This window comes from Anolis sagrei, chromosome 8, assembly GCF_037176765.1.
Source record: "Anolis sagrei isolate rAnoSag1 chromosome 8, rAnoSag1.mat, whole genome shotgun sequence".
NCBI lineage: Eukaryota > Metazoa > Chordata > Lepidosauria > Squamata > Dactyloidae > Anolis > Anolis sagrei.
In genome coordinates, this window is record NC_090028.1 from 37,755,229 (window position 1) to 37,769,728 (window position 14,500).

Consider the following 14,500-nt stretch of genomic DNA (forward strand, 5'->3'; position numbering starts at 1 on the left):
TGGTGTTGGAGGAAAGTGCTGAGAGTGCCTTGGACTGCGAGAAGATCCAACCAGTCCATCCTCCAGGAAAGAAAGCCCGACTGCTCACTGGAGGGAAGGAGACTAGAGGGAAAGTTGAAGTCCTTTGGCCACATCATGAGGAGACAGCAAAGCCTAGAGAAGACAATTATGCTGGGGAAGATGGAAGGGAAAAGGAAGAGGGGCCGACCAAGGGCAAGATGGATGGATGGCATCCTTGAAGTGACTGGACTGACCTTGAAGGAGCTGGGGGTGGTGACGGCCGACAGGGAGCTCTGGCATGGGCTGGTCCATGAGGTCACGAAGAGTCGGAGACGACTGAACGACTGAACAACAACAATCAAAGAACATTCTGAACACCACGAATGATGGAATTGAACCAAACTTGGCACATAAAACTCCCATGACAATGATGGATCTGGACCAAACTTGGCATGAATCCTCAATATGCCCAAATGTGAACACTGGTGGTATTTGGGGGAAATAGACCTTGACATTTGGGAGTTGTAGTTGCTGGGATTTATAGTTCACCTATAATCAAAGAGCATTCTGAACTCCACCAGCGATGGATTTGAACCTAATTTAGCTTTGTTGCAAAAAGAAAGGAGTCAGATTGACTTCCCTTAGAAATTCCCTATAATGAGATCACCATAAATAAGAAACAGCTTGAAGGCATGCAACCATCAAGCAGTGTTACCAAGATCTTACTGTTCCCAGAGAGGGACAAATATAGGACAACTCTCCTTGAATCTCAAAAGAAACCTTCATTCTTTCCCAGGATGTCCAAATGTGAACAGTGGTGGTGTTTAGGGGAAATAGACCTTGACATTTGGGAGTTGTAGTTGCTGGGATTTATAATTCACCTATAATCAAAGAGCATTCTGAACACCACCAATGATGGAATTGAACCAAACTTGTCACACAGAACTCCCATGACCCACAGAAAATAGTGGAAGGGCTTGTTTGGCATTGACCTTGGGTTTTGGAGTTGTAGTTCACCTACCTTAAGACAGCACTGTGGACTCAAACAATGATGGATCTGGTTCTAACTTGGTATGAATACTTAATATGCCCAAGTGTGAACACTGGTGGAGTTTGGGGGAAATAGACTTTGACATTTGGGAGTTGTAGTTGCTGGGATTTATAGTTCACCTACAATCAAAGAACATTCTGAACACCGCCAATGATGGAATTGAACCAAACTTGGCACACAGAGCACCCATGACCAACAGAAAATACTGTGTTTTCTGATGGTCTTTGGTGACCCCTCTGACACCCCACTTGTGACCTCCCTAGGGGTCCCGACCCCCAGGTTGAGAAACACTGGTTCAGAGGATGTTGGGAGCTGCAATCCAAATAACAACCTTCCTATGCTCTGAATTTGGCAAACATCGTTCTACAAAGAGGACATCTAGTCTGATTCTCCCCCCGCCCTTCTGATTCTGAAATAGCCCGTCGTATCCCCTTGCCAAGAATATTAATTGGAGAACAGGCGAGTAGCTATTTAAAAAAGCACCTCCTGAGCATAGATTAGAAGAGCCCTCTTGCTCTTGAGAGATTTCCTCCCTCGGACGATAGAGATACAGGAGACAAAATAAATATGAATTAGTGCAGCGGAAGGGAGGAGGCTGGTGGCACCTGACCTTTTCCTCTAATCTGTTTGGAGTGGAGCACCTCTTGAAATATGTTTGTGCTCAGGCACAGGCATTTGAAGATGTCTCTTCTGCAGAAGATGCTCACAGATCCCTGTTTGTTTCCTTTATTTCTTCCTCTCTGATTCAACCTTTGGAATTGACTTTACTGTAGGAGACTGATCCAACTTTCGTTCGTGGTAGGCTTCGGTGTGACATTGCTTTCCATCTCCTCCTGTGGTTTCCCCCAAGAAAGGACTATATGCTGGTGACCAATTCTACTTTGGGCCAAGGCTGGAAGACAAATGAAAGGGTAGGTGCTCCCATGGAAATTGGGTTGGATTTTCTTCATATCTGTGGCACTTCCTGCTATCTGTAAGAGTACATGCAAAGTTCTGAAATGTTCCATGTTCAGACTATGGGTACGTATTAGGCATGGTTAAGTTCCGTTGAAATCTTCGTAATTTGAAATAAATTTGAAAAGATTTGCTTTTTGAAGTGATTTTGAAGTTTTTAAGGAAACCAGAAGTCCCTTTGCCCTACCGAAGGTTTTTCCACCATTTCTGTTACAAAGCAGTAAGTGAGTTGGAAATGATTCCGCTTTTCCCTGCTTCTGGTCCCTGGCCTCGGCTCAAGCCAGAGAAGCCGTTTTAACCAGAGTGGATGAATTTCCTCCTTTTCCTTTCTTCCTGCTTCTGTCTCAAGCCTTTGTTGTTGTTGTTCATTCGTTCAGTCGTCTCCAACTCTTCGTGACCTCATGGACCAGTCCACGCCAGAGCTCCCTGTCGGCAGTCACCACCTCCAGCTCCTTCAAGGTCAGTCCAGTCACTTCAAGGATGCCATCCATCCATCTTGCCCTTGGTCGGCCCCTCTTCCTTTTTCCTTCCACTTTCCCCAGCATCATTCCCTTCTCTAGGCTTTGCTGTCTCCTCATGATGTGGCCAAAGGACTTCAACTTTGTCTCTACTCTCCTTCCCTCCAGTGAGCAGCCGGGCTTTATTTCCTGGAGGATGGACTGGTTGGATCTTCTCGCTGTCCAAGGCACTCTCAGAACTTTCCTCCAGCACCACAGCTCAAAAGCATCGATCTTCCTTCGCTCAGCCTTCCCTAAGGTCCAGCTCTCACATCCGTAGGTGACTACAGGGAATACCATGGCTTTGACTAGGCAATGGATCTTTGTTGCCAGTGTGATGTCTCTACTCTTTACTATTTTATCGAGACTGGACATTGCTCTCCTCCCAAGAAGGAAGCGTCTTCTGATTTCCTGGCCACAGTCTGCATCTGCAGTCATCTTTGCGCCTAGAAATACCAAGTCTGTCACGGCTTCCACATTTTCTCCCTCTATTTTCCAGTTGTCAATCATTCTTGTTGCCATAATCTTGGGTTTTTTTTATGTTTAGCTGCAACCCGGCTTTTGTGCTTTCTTCTTTCACCTTGATTAGAAGGCTCCTCAGCTCCTCCTCGCTTTCGGCCATCAGAGTGTTGTCATCTGCATATTTGAGGTTGTTAATGTTTCTTCCAGCAATTTTCACCCCAGCTTTGCATTCATCCAGCCCCGCACATCGCATGATGTGTTCTGCATACAAGTTAAAAAGGTTAGGTGAGAGGATGCAGCCTTGCTGTACGCCTTTCCCAATCTTGAACCCGTCTGTTGTTCCAAAACCGGAGTGGATGAATTTCCTCCCTTTCTTCTCCCCCCCCCCTTCTGTCTCAAGCCTAGGAAGCTGTTTTAAACCGGAGTGGATGAATTTCCTCCTTTTCCTTTCCCCCTGCTTCTTTCTCAAGCCTTGGAAGCCATTTGAAACCAGAGTGGATGAATTTCCTCCCTTTGCTCCCCCCCCCCCCCCGCTTCTGGAGTAAAGCAACTCAGGATGCTTGCCATAGATGCAGGCGAAATATCAGGAGAGAATGCTTCTAGAACATGCCCATATAGCCCAAAAAACCTACAAGAATCCAATAGTGGAACGTATTTCCAATCCTGTACCAAACTCAAAGAAATACCAGCCAATTAAAGAACTCAAGTGTAAATTGTTTGCTTTTCCGTACATCACCACTTCAACTACTTCAACTACTTTTGCCTTCCAAGCGTGCATGCTGATAGACTCAAGGAAGCTGCTGGGTCACTGCGTTATCTTCAGGAATTGCATTTCAACGCAAGGCAGTCTCAAGGTGTCCTTTCACAGGACTGTTCTGGATTTAGAGCTCCTAATGGAAGGTGGCAGATTGAGCCTGGTTTGTTCCAGACCGGCTGCCAAATTTCCTGACGGGACCCTTGCTGTCCTGAAAGCCTTGGCATTCCTCCTTTGCCTTGGCATTCTGTCTCCGAGTCCTTTCGCCGGGTGCCATTCCCCTTTGAAAAGAGCAGGCTGAGTCCGGCAGTGGAAGAAAACAACATTGCCTTGGCTCAAGTTACTCCAGTTAAATGTCGTTCTTGATCCCCTTTGTCCTTCCGTCAATACATTCAACCTGGATTATCATTCTGAATGTGTTGCCAAGTTGCCAAGAGTCTGTATCAAGACTCAGGGAATCCCCCACTCAAATGTTGTGTCTGCCGTAAGAATGGAAAAGGTTGCTTTGGGGACTCATCTTCCATGTTGGTTGGGAAATTCTGGGATTTCTATATACCTAAGGAAAGTGAAAATAGGTATGTGTGATGTGGCTGGCGTGCCCACTTCCACAGATAGGTTCCCACTCCCACAAACAGATTTAACCCACAGTGCTGAGGAACCACCAAAAACCCTCCCTCCAGTGGTTCTCAATCTTTCTAATGCCGCGACCCCTTAATACAGTTCCTCTTGTTGTGATGACCCCCAACCACAACATTATTTTTGTTGCTACTTCACAACTACAATTTTGCTACTGTTATGAATCATCCTAATATGCAGGATGTATTTTCATTCACTGGACCAAATTGGGCACAAGTACATGATATGCCCCGATTTGAATACTGCTGGGGTTGGCAGTGGATTCGTGTTGTCATTTGGGAGTTGTAGTTGCTGGGATTCATAGTTTACCTACCATCAAAGAGCATTATGAACTCCAACAATGGAATTGAACCAATCTTGTCACACAGATCTCCCATGAGCAACAGAAAATACTGGAAGGGTTTGGTGGGCATTGACCTTGAGGTTTGGAGTTGTAGTTCACCTACATCCAGAGAGCACTATGGACACACACAATGATGGATCTGGACCAAACTTGCCATGAATACTCAACATGCCCAATGTGAATGAACACTGGTGGCGTTTGGCATTTGAGAGTTGTAGTGGCTGGGATTTATAGTTCACCTACAATAAAAGATCATTCTGATCCCCACCAATGATAGAATTTGGCCAAACTTCCCACACGGAACCCCTATGACCAACAGAAAATACTACATTTTTGGATGGTCTTTGGCGACACCTCTGAAACCCCCTCGTGACCCCCCCCCCCAGTGCTCCCGACCCCCAGGTTGAGAACCACTGGTGTAGCCTGTTGCACTCCAGGACAGGAAAAGCCCTCTGACTTTAAGCACCACACCGTTGTATAGGAAAACGATCCTTTTATTGAAGACTAGCCATCCCCTGCCATGTGTTGCTGTGGCCCAGTTTGGTCATCTGGAAAATAAAGTAATGAGAAAGTATTGATTTTTAATATATGTAATTTCTTTCTGCTTGTGGGTAAATAGTATTTCTTGCTGTTTCTTTGTCAGTGTTGATGTGGAGATTGTCTGGTTTGCACACACTGGAACATGCAACATATCATTGTCCCTCTTTAGGGGTCCCTTTAAAATCTATGATACTATGTGTGTGTGTGAATCATATCTATCTATATCTATGGCTGGATGGCTCTTTGTCAGGAGGGCTTTGATTACGTTTTCTTGCCCTGGTGGAGTTGGACTGGATGGCCTTAAGTATTTTCTGTTGGTCATGGGGGTTCTGTGTGGGAAGTTTGCCCCAATTCTGTCATTGGTGGGATTCAGAACGCTCTTTGATTGTAGGTGAACTATAAATCCCAGTAACAACAACTCCCAAATGTCAAGATCTATTTCCCCCAAACTCCATCTGTGTTTATATTTGGGCATATTGAGTATTCATGCCAAGTTTGGTCCAGATTCATTATTGTCTGAGTCCACAGTGCTCTCTGGATATAGGTGAACTACAACTCCCAAACTCAAGGTCAATGCTCACCAAACCCTTCTAGTGTTTTCTGTTGGTCATGGGAGTCCTGTATACCACGTTTGGTTCAATGCCATAATTGGTTGAGTTCAGAATGCTCTTTGATTGTAGGTTAACTATAAATCCCAAGAACTACAACTCCCAAATGATAAAATAAAAAAAAATGAGTGAAGGACATACACTGGGTTGTTAGGTGTATGCTGTCCAAATTTGGTGCCAATTCGCCACTGGTTTTTGAGTTCTGTTAATCCCACAACTGAACATTACATTTTTATTTATATAGATGATTAAAAAGCAGTAAAGAAAAAAGCACTTTAAAGAAATCGGTAAATCCAATTAGGTAGGAAGACCAGCAGGAACAAAGTAGTTCAGGGTAATAGTCCGGCAAAGTCCACAAAAACAAAGTCAAAACTTCCCAAATAAAATGCAAGAAATCAGGAAATATGAATCCAAGGCTTGAATATAAAAGCATAGAATCCAAGAATCCAAACCATGAAACAAAGCACTTAAAACATGAATTTTCCAAGCAAAGCTTCCATGAAACAAGGCCGAGATCTTGACTTGATTCCAAATGATGCTTCATCTGAGTACATATCCTGTACTTGGGACTTTTATCTCCTCGTTAGCTATGTCTCTAGCACTCAGAAATTGGTTTCACTTAGCTGAGAATTTCTTATCTTTTTCTCTTGGAGCCTGACAGAATGCCGAAGTCACTGTTCAGCTTTCCTGTTTTGACTGATCTCAGTCAAAACAATGGCTTCTCTGTGTAGTCTGACATGGTGGTTGTGAGAGTGGTCCAGGATTTCTGTGTTCTCAAATAAAATGCTGTGACCAGGTTGGTTCCTCAGGTGCTCTGCTATGGCTGACTTCTCTGGTTGAAGGAGTCTGCAGTGCCTTTCATGTTCCTTGATTCGTGTTTGGGCGCTGCGTTTGGTAGTCCCTATGACCGCAGAGGGAAGCTGATGAGGAAACACAACATACAAACTATCTACAGACCCACCAAGAAAATCCAACAAATGCTACGTTCAGCAAAGGACAAGAGGGATCCTCTCACTTCTGATGGAGTCTACCTTGTACCATGCAACTGTGGACATGTCTACAGAGGGACCACCAAACGCAGCAGCATTGCCCAACACACAAATCAAGGAACATGAAAAGCACTGCAGACTACTTCAACCAGAGAAGTCAGCCATAGCAGAGCACCTGATGAACCAACCTGGACATAGCACATTATTTGAGAACACGGAAATGCTGGACCACTTTCATAACCACCATGTCAGACTACACAGAGAAGCCATTGAAATCCACAAGAAGCAGAAAGGAGGAAATCATGAAAATGAACAAAATCTGGCTACCAGTATTAAAAAACTCTAAAATTACAACAGCACAACAACAGAGAGGAAACAAACAAGGACATCTAATCACCTCTCAACAAAAGTTTGCTCCAGGCAATGTGTTTTCGGAAGGTCTTTGGTTATCACTCTGACACCCCCTAATGACCTCCCCAGGGGTCCCGACGCTGATATAGCTTTAGTTGGTCACTATAGGAAACTAACCTATACTAAGTTGGTCCATTGGTCCATCAAACTCAATACCATTTCCACAAACTGTCAGGATGTCTTCAAGGTTTCAGACAGGGATGTTTTCAGTCCTATTTAGTTACAGTCAGTCACCAAGTTATGAACAAGATATACGCCTGTGAGACGTGGACAGTCTACAGATGTCACATGCAACTCCTGGAATGATTCCATCAGCGCTGCCTCCAAAAAATCCTGCAAATCTCTTGGGAAGACAAGCGGACAAATGTCAGCGTGCTGGAAGAAGCAAAGACCATCAGTATTGAAGCCATGGTCCTCCACCATCAACTCCGCTGGACCGGCCAAGTTGTCCGGATGCCTGACCACCATTTCCCAAGGCAATTGCTCTACTCCAAACTCAAGAATGGAAAACGGAAAGTTGGTGGGCAGGAAAAGAGACTGAAAGATGGGCTCAAAGCCAACCTTAAAAACTCTGGCAGAGACACTGAGAACTGGGAAGCCCTGGCCCTTGAGCGCTCCAGCTGGAGGTCAGCTGTGACCAGCAGTGCTGTAGAATTTGAAGAGGCACGAATGGAGAGCGAAAGAGAGAAAAGTCCCAAGAGGAAGGTGCATCAAGCCAACCCCAACCGGGACAGCCTTCCACCTGGAAACCGATGCCCTCACTGTGGGAGAAGATGCAGATGAAGAATAGGACTCCACAGCCACCTATGGACCCACCGCCAGGACACTACACGTGGAGGACCATCATCCTCGGACTATGAGGGATCGCCTAAGTAAGTAAGGTTCTATAGGTTTGCTCTTAAGCTGAACTGGTATCTAAGTTGGAAGAGGCACATTTTTTAAGTCTAACTCCAGCTTTGGATGAGACTTTTTTTAGTCCACTTTCCGTCCACTCGCCTGGCAGGCGGTTCTCTTGCAGAAGGCAGCATTCCTATGACCACGACTGTTGCGTGTTCCAATGACAAAGAGAGACTCATTCAGGGTAGGAGTCTTTTTAGGGATTCCAGACACTTCGGCATCCTCTGCTGAGCTCCAAAGTTTGCTTATCAGCCCTTCAGGAAGTGAGCTGTAGGAACAGAGAAAAAAGCCAGGGCCTGGAGATAAGGAAGTGGCTGAAATGCCTGGTCTAGTGGCCGATAAGGAGGGATGCCTATCCTGTCCAGCTCCTGCTGAGGGTTAGATGCTTGATTCCGTCAAACGCTGGAGGCAGAACCAGGGACGGAGTTTTGCCCAACAAGGCCAAGGAGGAAGGCTAGATGGGAACGCTCTATCAAGGGTCTGCATTGCATCCGTCGCTTCCTTTGAGCGTGGGAGGGTCGTGCCTCTCCGATTACGTAAAGACGTTGACGGTAAGGAAACAACATCTTTCTTTGGGTTTTTAAATATTGCTTTCATATACAATTATGAACAAGATAGATTTTGTAGGTTTGTTCTCATGTTGAATTTGTATCTAAGTCGAAACAGGTACACTCTAGCTCAGTGGTTTTCAACATTCCTAATGCCGTGACCCCTTAATGCAGTTCCTCATGCGTTGGTGACCCCCAACCATAACATTATTTCCATTGGTACTTCGTAACTGTAATTTTGCTACTGTTATGAATCGTAATGTAAATATCTGATATGAAGGATGTATCCTCATTCACTGCACCAAATTTGGCACAAAAAGCCAATATGCCCAAATTTGAAAACTGGTGGGGTTGGGGGGGGGGGGATTCATTTTGTCATTTGGGAGTTGTAGTTGCTGGGATTTATAGTTAACCTATAATCAAAGAGCATTCTGAACTCCACCAGGAAAAGAATCAAGCCAAATTTGGCACACAGAACTCCCAAGAACAAGAGAAAGTACTGGAAGGGTTTGTTGGGCATTGACCTTGAGTTTGGGAGTTGTAGTTCACCTACATCCAGAGAGCACTGTGGACTCAAACAGTGATGGTTCTGGACCAAACTTGGCATGAATACTCAATATGTCTAAATGTGAACATTGGTGGAGTTTGGGGAAAATAGACCTTGACATTTGGGAGTTGTAATTGCTGGGATTTATAGTTAACCTATAATCAAAGCACTCTGAACCCAGCCCAAAATGGATCTGCACCAAACTTGGCACACTACCGACATGGCCAACATTAACTACTGGTGGGGTTGGGGGGGGGGCGTTGTTTTTGAATTCTGGGAGTTGTCGTTCACCAACACCAACAAGGATGAGGACAGGCAGAGAGATCTTCAGCCTTCTCTGCCAAAAGGGTTCCTAAGACCATCAGAAATATGTGTTTTCTGGTGGTCTTTGGCGACCCCTCTGAAACCCCCTCACGGCCCTCCCAGGGGTCCCAACCCCCAGGTTGAGAAACACTGCTCTAGCCACACACACATATACACATACACAAACTTTGGATAGCATATATAAGATAAAGGTAAAGATGTTGTCCCCTGACATTCGTGCAGTCGTGTCCAACTCTGGAGGTTGATGCTCATCTCCATTTCTAAGCTGAAGAGCTGGCGTTGTCCGTACACACCTCCAAGGTCATGTGACTGGCATGACTGTATGGAGCGCTGTTACCTTCCTGCCAGAGTGTACTTATTGATCTACTCACCTTTGCATGTTTTTGAACTGCTAGGTTGGCAGAAGCTGGGGCTAACAGCAGAAGCTGTCACCGCTCCCCGGATGCGAACCTGTGACCTTTTGGTCAACAAGCTCAGCAACTTGTTGACCAAAACCCACTGTGCCATGGGGGGCTTTGGATAGCATAGGGAAGGGCTAACTCCCCTTTGGTATTTGCTTTGCTGTCTGTGCCCCTGTTCAGAAGATGTCACCTCACTTTCTGTCTCTGTGAGAATTGGAAAGGGAGATGAGCACCAACCCCCAGAGTCGGACACAACTGGAGTGACACTCAAAATTGAGAATTGGATTTTGGAAAATTTGGCTTTTTGTGGAAACAAGGATTGGAAAAACAGCTTCAGTGGAGACTCTTCCCTCCCTGATAATAACTCTTTCAGAAATGAATTTCCCTTCCGAGGCATAGATTTTGTTCACTTCTTGTTGTCTCACCCCACTCTTAACTATGAGTTGTTTGTAAGCTGGGTTTTTGTAACTTGGGGACTGTTTGTAATTGGTTGCATTCTGCTTGCTGTGCCGTTTGTAAATTGAGCGTTTGTAACTAAGGGATCGCTTGTAATAACGTTGACTACGTTCTGTCAGCTGTATTGTCCACCCAATATGCACTTCTTAAACAATAGCAAAGGACCTGGAGCTAACCAGAAGAGAACCTAGTGCTATTCTTTCAAAATATTGTTCGTTTCGTTGAAATATGAGTACCCTTTTAGCCTCCCCTTCACTCAGACTGTCCTATAAGTGATTCATTTAGGACAGTGGTTCTCAACCTTCCTAATGCCACGACCCCTTAGTACAGGTCCTCATGTTGTGGTGACCCCCAACCATAACGTTATTTTCGTTGCTACTTCATAACTGTAGTTTTGCTACCATTATGAACCGTAATGTAAATATCTGATATGCAGGATGTATATTCAGTCACTGGACCAAATTTAGCACAAATACCCAATATGCCCAAATTTGAATACTGGATAGGGTTGGGGGTTATTGATTTTGACATTTGGTAATGCGGGAGTTGCTGGGATTTATAGTTCACCTAAAATCAGAGAGCCTTCTGAACTCCACCAATGGTGAAATTGAATCAAACTTGGCACACAGAATTCCCATGACCAAGAGAAAACACTGGGAAGGTCTGGTGGACGTTGTCCTTGAGTTTTTGGAGTTGTAGTTCACCTACATCCAGAGAACACTGTGGACCCAAGCAATGATGGATCTGGATCAATGTATTGTCGAAGGCTTTCATGGCCGGAATGACTGGGTTGTTGTAGGTTTTTCCGGGCTATATGGCCATGTTCTAGAGGCATTTTCTCCTAAAGAGAAACCTACAACAACCCAGATCTGGATCAAACTTGGCACAAATACTCAATATGCCCAAATGTGCACACTACTAAATTGGGAGAAAATAGACCTTGCCATTTGGGAGTTGTAATTGTTGGGATTTATAGTTCACTCACAATGAAATAGTATTCTGAACCCCACCAACGATAGAATTGGACCAAACTTTCCACACAGAACTCCCATGACCAACAGAAAATACTATGTTTTCAGATGGTCTTTGGCGACCCCTCTGGCACCCCCTCGCGACACCCCCCCAGGAGTCCCGACCCCCAGGTTGAGAAACACTGATTTAGGAAGTGAAAAATGAACTTGTTAATATCTTTGGAACCCAAGAAGAATCTAAGCAAACTGCCTAACTTGGTCTGTTTGTTGGTTTGCTTGCTGCTAAAACAAAGCTTGGGGAAAATTCCTTTTGGGAGCTACAGTTCCAAGATGCACTGACTGGAAAGGAGACTCCGCTTAAATGCTAGGAAGGATTTCTTAACGCTAACAACTGAGTGGACTGTTTTGGAAGGTGGTGGGTTATCCATTCTTTGGGGTCTTTAAACAGAGGTTGGTTCTCTCAAGACTATTATTATTATTATTATTATTAACTTTATTTGTACCCTGCTAGCATCTCCCGCAGGACTCGATGCGGCTTACACGGGCCGAAGCCTCAAAACACAATACAATAAAACATAACACAATAATAAACAAAGCAAAACAAAGCAATCAAGCAAAATAACAACAATAACTACATCAAGACACTATTAAAACTGGTTCGGCCGGCGCAATGGGGTACAGGGATTAAAGTGCTGAAATGGCAGGAGGAACGTAGGATTAGAGGTATGGTGTGCAGTAACATCGGTTGTGCTAAAGTGCTTCTAGGACTTGGGATGGGGGATTCCTAATCTGAGAAGGCACATCGGAACAGCCAGGTTTTTAGGTTCCTTCTGAAAACTGCTAAAGTAGGGGCCTGTCGGAGATTCCAAAGTCGGGGGGCCGCCACAGAGAAGGCCCTGTCCCGTGTCCCCACCAAGCGCGCTTGCGACGTGGGTGGGATCACGAGCAGGGCCTCCCCAGATGATCGGAGTGAGCGTGTGGGTTCGTAGATGGAGATGCGGTCACGCAGGTAGGGTGGTCCTAAACCGTTCAGGGCTTTGTAGGTAAGCACCTGCACCTTGAATTGGGCTCGGAAAATAAATGGTAGCCAGTGGAGCTCCTTAAACAGAGAGGTAGACCTCTCTTGATAATGAGCCCCGGTTAGCATCCTGGCTGCTGCCCGCTGGACCAATTGAAGTTTCCGAGCCGTCTTCAAGGGCAGCCCCACGTAGAGCGCATTGCAGTAATCCATTCTAGAGGTGACCAAGGCGTGGACCACCCCGACCAGATCTGCCTTCACGAGGTACGGTCGCAGCTGGCACACAAGTCTCAATTGTGCAAAGGCCCTCCCGGATACCGCCGACACCTGAGCCTCAAGTGTGAGCGAAGAATCCAAGAGGACACCCAAACTGCGGACTAATTTAGATGTGTATTGTCGAAGGCTTTCATGGCTGGAATCACTGAGTTGTTGTAGGTTTTTTCGGGCTATATGGCCATGGTCTAGAGGCATTCTCTCCTGACGTTTCGCCTGCATCTATGGCAACCCAACTCTGAGGATGCTTGCCATAGATGCAGGCGAAACTAGACCATGGCCATATAGCCCGAAAAAACCTACAACAACCCAGTAATTTAGGTGTGGATTTGTGCATGGCAGGGAAATTGATTGACTGGGTTTTGTGGTAATTTACAACTATAAGACTTTATGATTCTGCAGAATCCCAAGAAGTAAGCTTTTCTGGTCTTTCCATGCTTTAGTCCAGTGTTTCTCAACCTGGAGGTCGGGACCCCTTGGGGGGGGGGGTCAGAGGGGTCGTCAAAAACCATCAGAAAACACAGTGTTTTCTCTTGGGCATGGGGTTTCCATGTGGGAAGTTAGGCCCAATTCTATCGTTGGTTGGGTTCAGAATGCTCTTTGATTGTAGGTGAACTATAAATCCCAGCAACTACAACTTCCAAATGTCTATTTTCCCCACACTCCGCTAGTGTTCACATTTGGGCATACTGAACATTTGTGCCAAATTTGGTCCAGATCCATGATTGTTTGAGTCCAAAACACTCTCTGGATGTAGGTGAACTACAACTCCAAAACTCAAGGTCAATGCCCACCGAACCCTTCCAGTATTTTCTGTTGGTCATGGGAGAACTGTGTACCAAGTTTGGTTCAATTCCATCATTGGAAGGGTTCAGAATGCTCTTTGATTGTGGGTGAACTATAAATCCTAGCAACTACAACTCCCAAATGACCAAAGCAATTTTTTTGAGTGAAGGACATACATTGGTTTGATAGGTGTCTTGTGCCCAAATTTGTTGTCAATTCATCCAGAGGTTTTTGAGTTCTGTGAATACCACAAACGAACATTACATTTTATTTATATAGATTACATGTAATATTACTAATAATATTACAATATAATGATATAGTACAATATAGTAATATATAATACTGATATTGTACTATATATTGTATGTATATATATCTTGTGAGCCGCTCTGAGTCCACTTCGGGAGTGAGAAGGGCGGCATATAAGTGCCGTAAATAAATAAGTAAATAAATATACCTTGTCTTGCGGGCAATACTTATGGCAATTTTTGGAGGAGAGGGAATGCTATAGAAATGTGACCCTGCTCTTCCCGCTGTTGTCCGAGTTATTTCTTTCCATTGCAGTGATGACTTGTGACTGCAATGGAAATAAGTAAGAGACAAGTGTGTCCCGGTTGACCTTTCAAGCCCTAAACGGCGTTGGTGAAGCTGTCTGCTTTCCTGGCCGGAGGAGAAATCTATCAACAGCTATTAGCAGAGGCTGCTAAATGGCACAGCGCTATTCCAAAGGCATAAGTCATCAAACTCTTGCTTTTCGAGAAAAAGCAAATAGCAATTGAAGACCAACGACAAACTGATCAGCTTCGATGTGGTATCTCTATTTACCATGGTCCCGGTAGCAGACACCATGGCACTCATCAACCAGAGGTTCCCAGAAGACATCACGGTTCTGTTTCACCATGGCCTCACCACCAGTTACTTTCAGTGGGAAAATGAATTCTACGAACAGAAAGATGGAGTAGCTATGGGGAGCCCTCTCAGCCTGGTCATAGCTAACTTCTACATGGAACACTTTGAAAAACAAGCCCGGA

The 14,500-nt window shown here is 45.0% G+C and overlaps 1 protein-coding gene across 2 annotated transcripts in view; it reads left to right on the forward strand.

The window, feature by feature from the left end:
• Positions 1-1,671: 1,671 nt before the first annotated feature.
• MYLK3 (myosin light chain kinase 3) overlaps positions 1,672-14,500 on the forward strand; it is a 49,274-nt gene continuing 36,445 nt past the window's right edge. The window contains exon 1 of one of the 2 annotated variants that reach the window (XM_060788455.2): positions 1,672-1,962. In XM_060788455.2, coding sequence (XP_060644438.2) covers positions 1,912-1,962 — 51 coding nt within the window. In that variant the 5' untranslated portion in view covers positions 1,672-1,911. Of the gene's footprint in view, positions 1,963-8,532; positions 8,694-14,500 lie in introns of those variants that run through there. The other variant, XM_067471126.1, reaches the window with a different exon arrangement.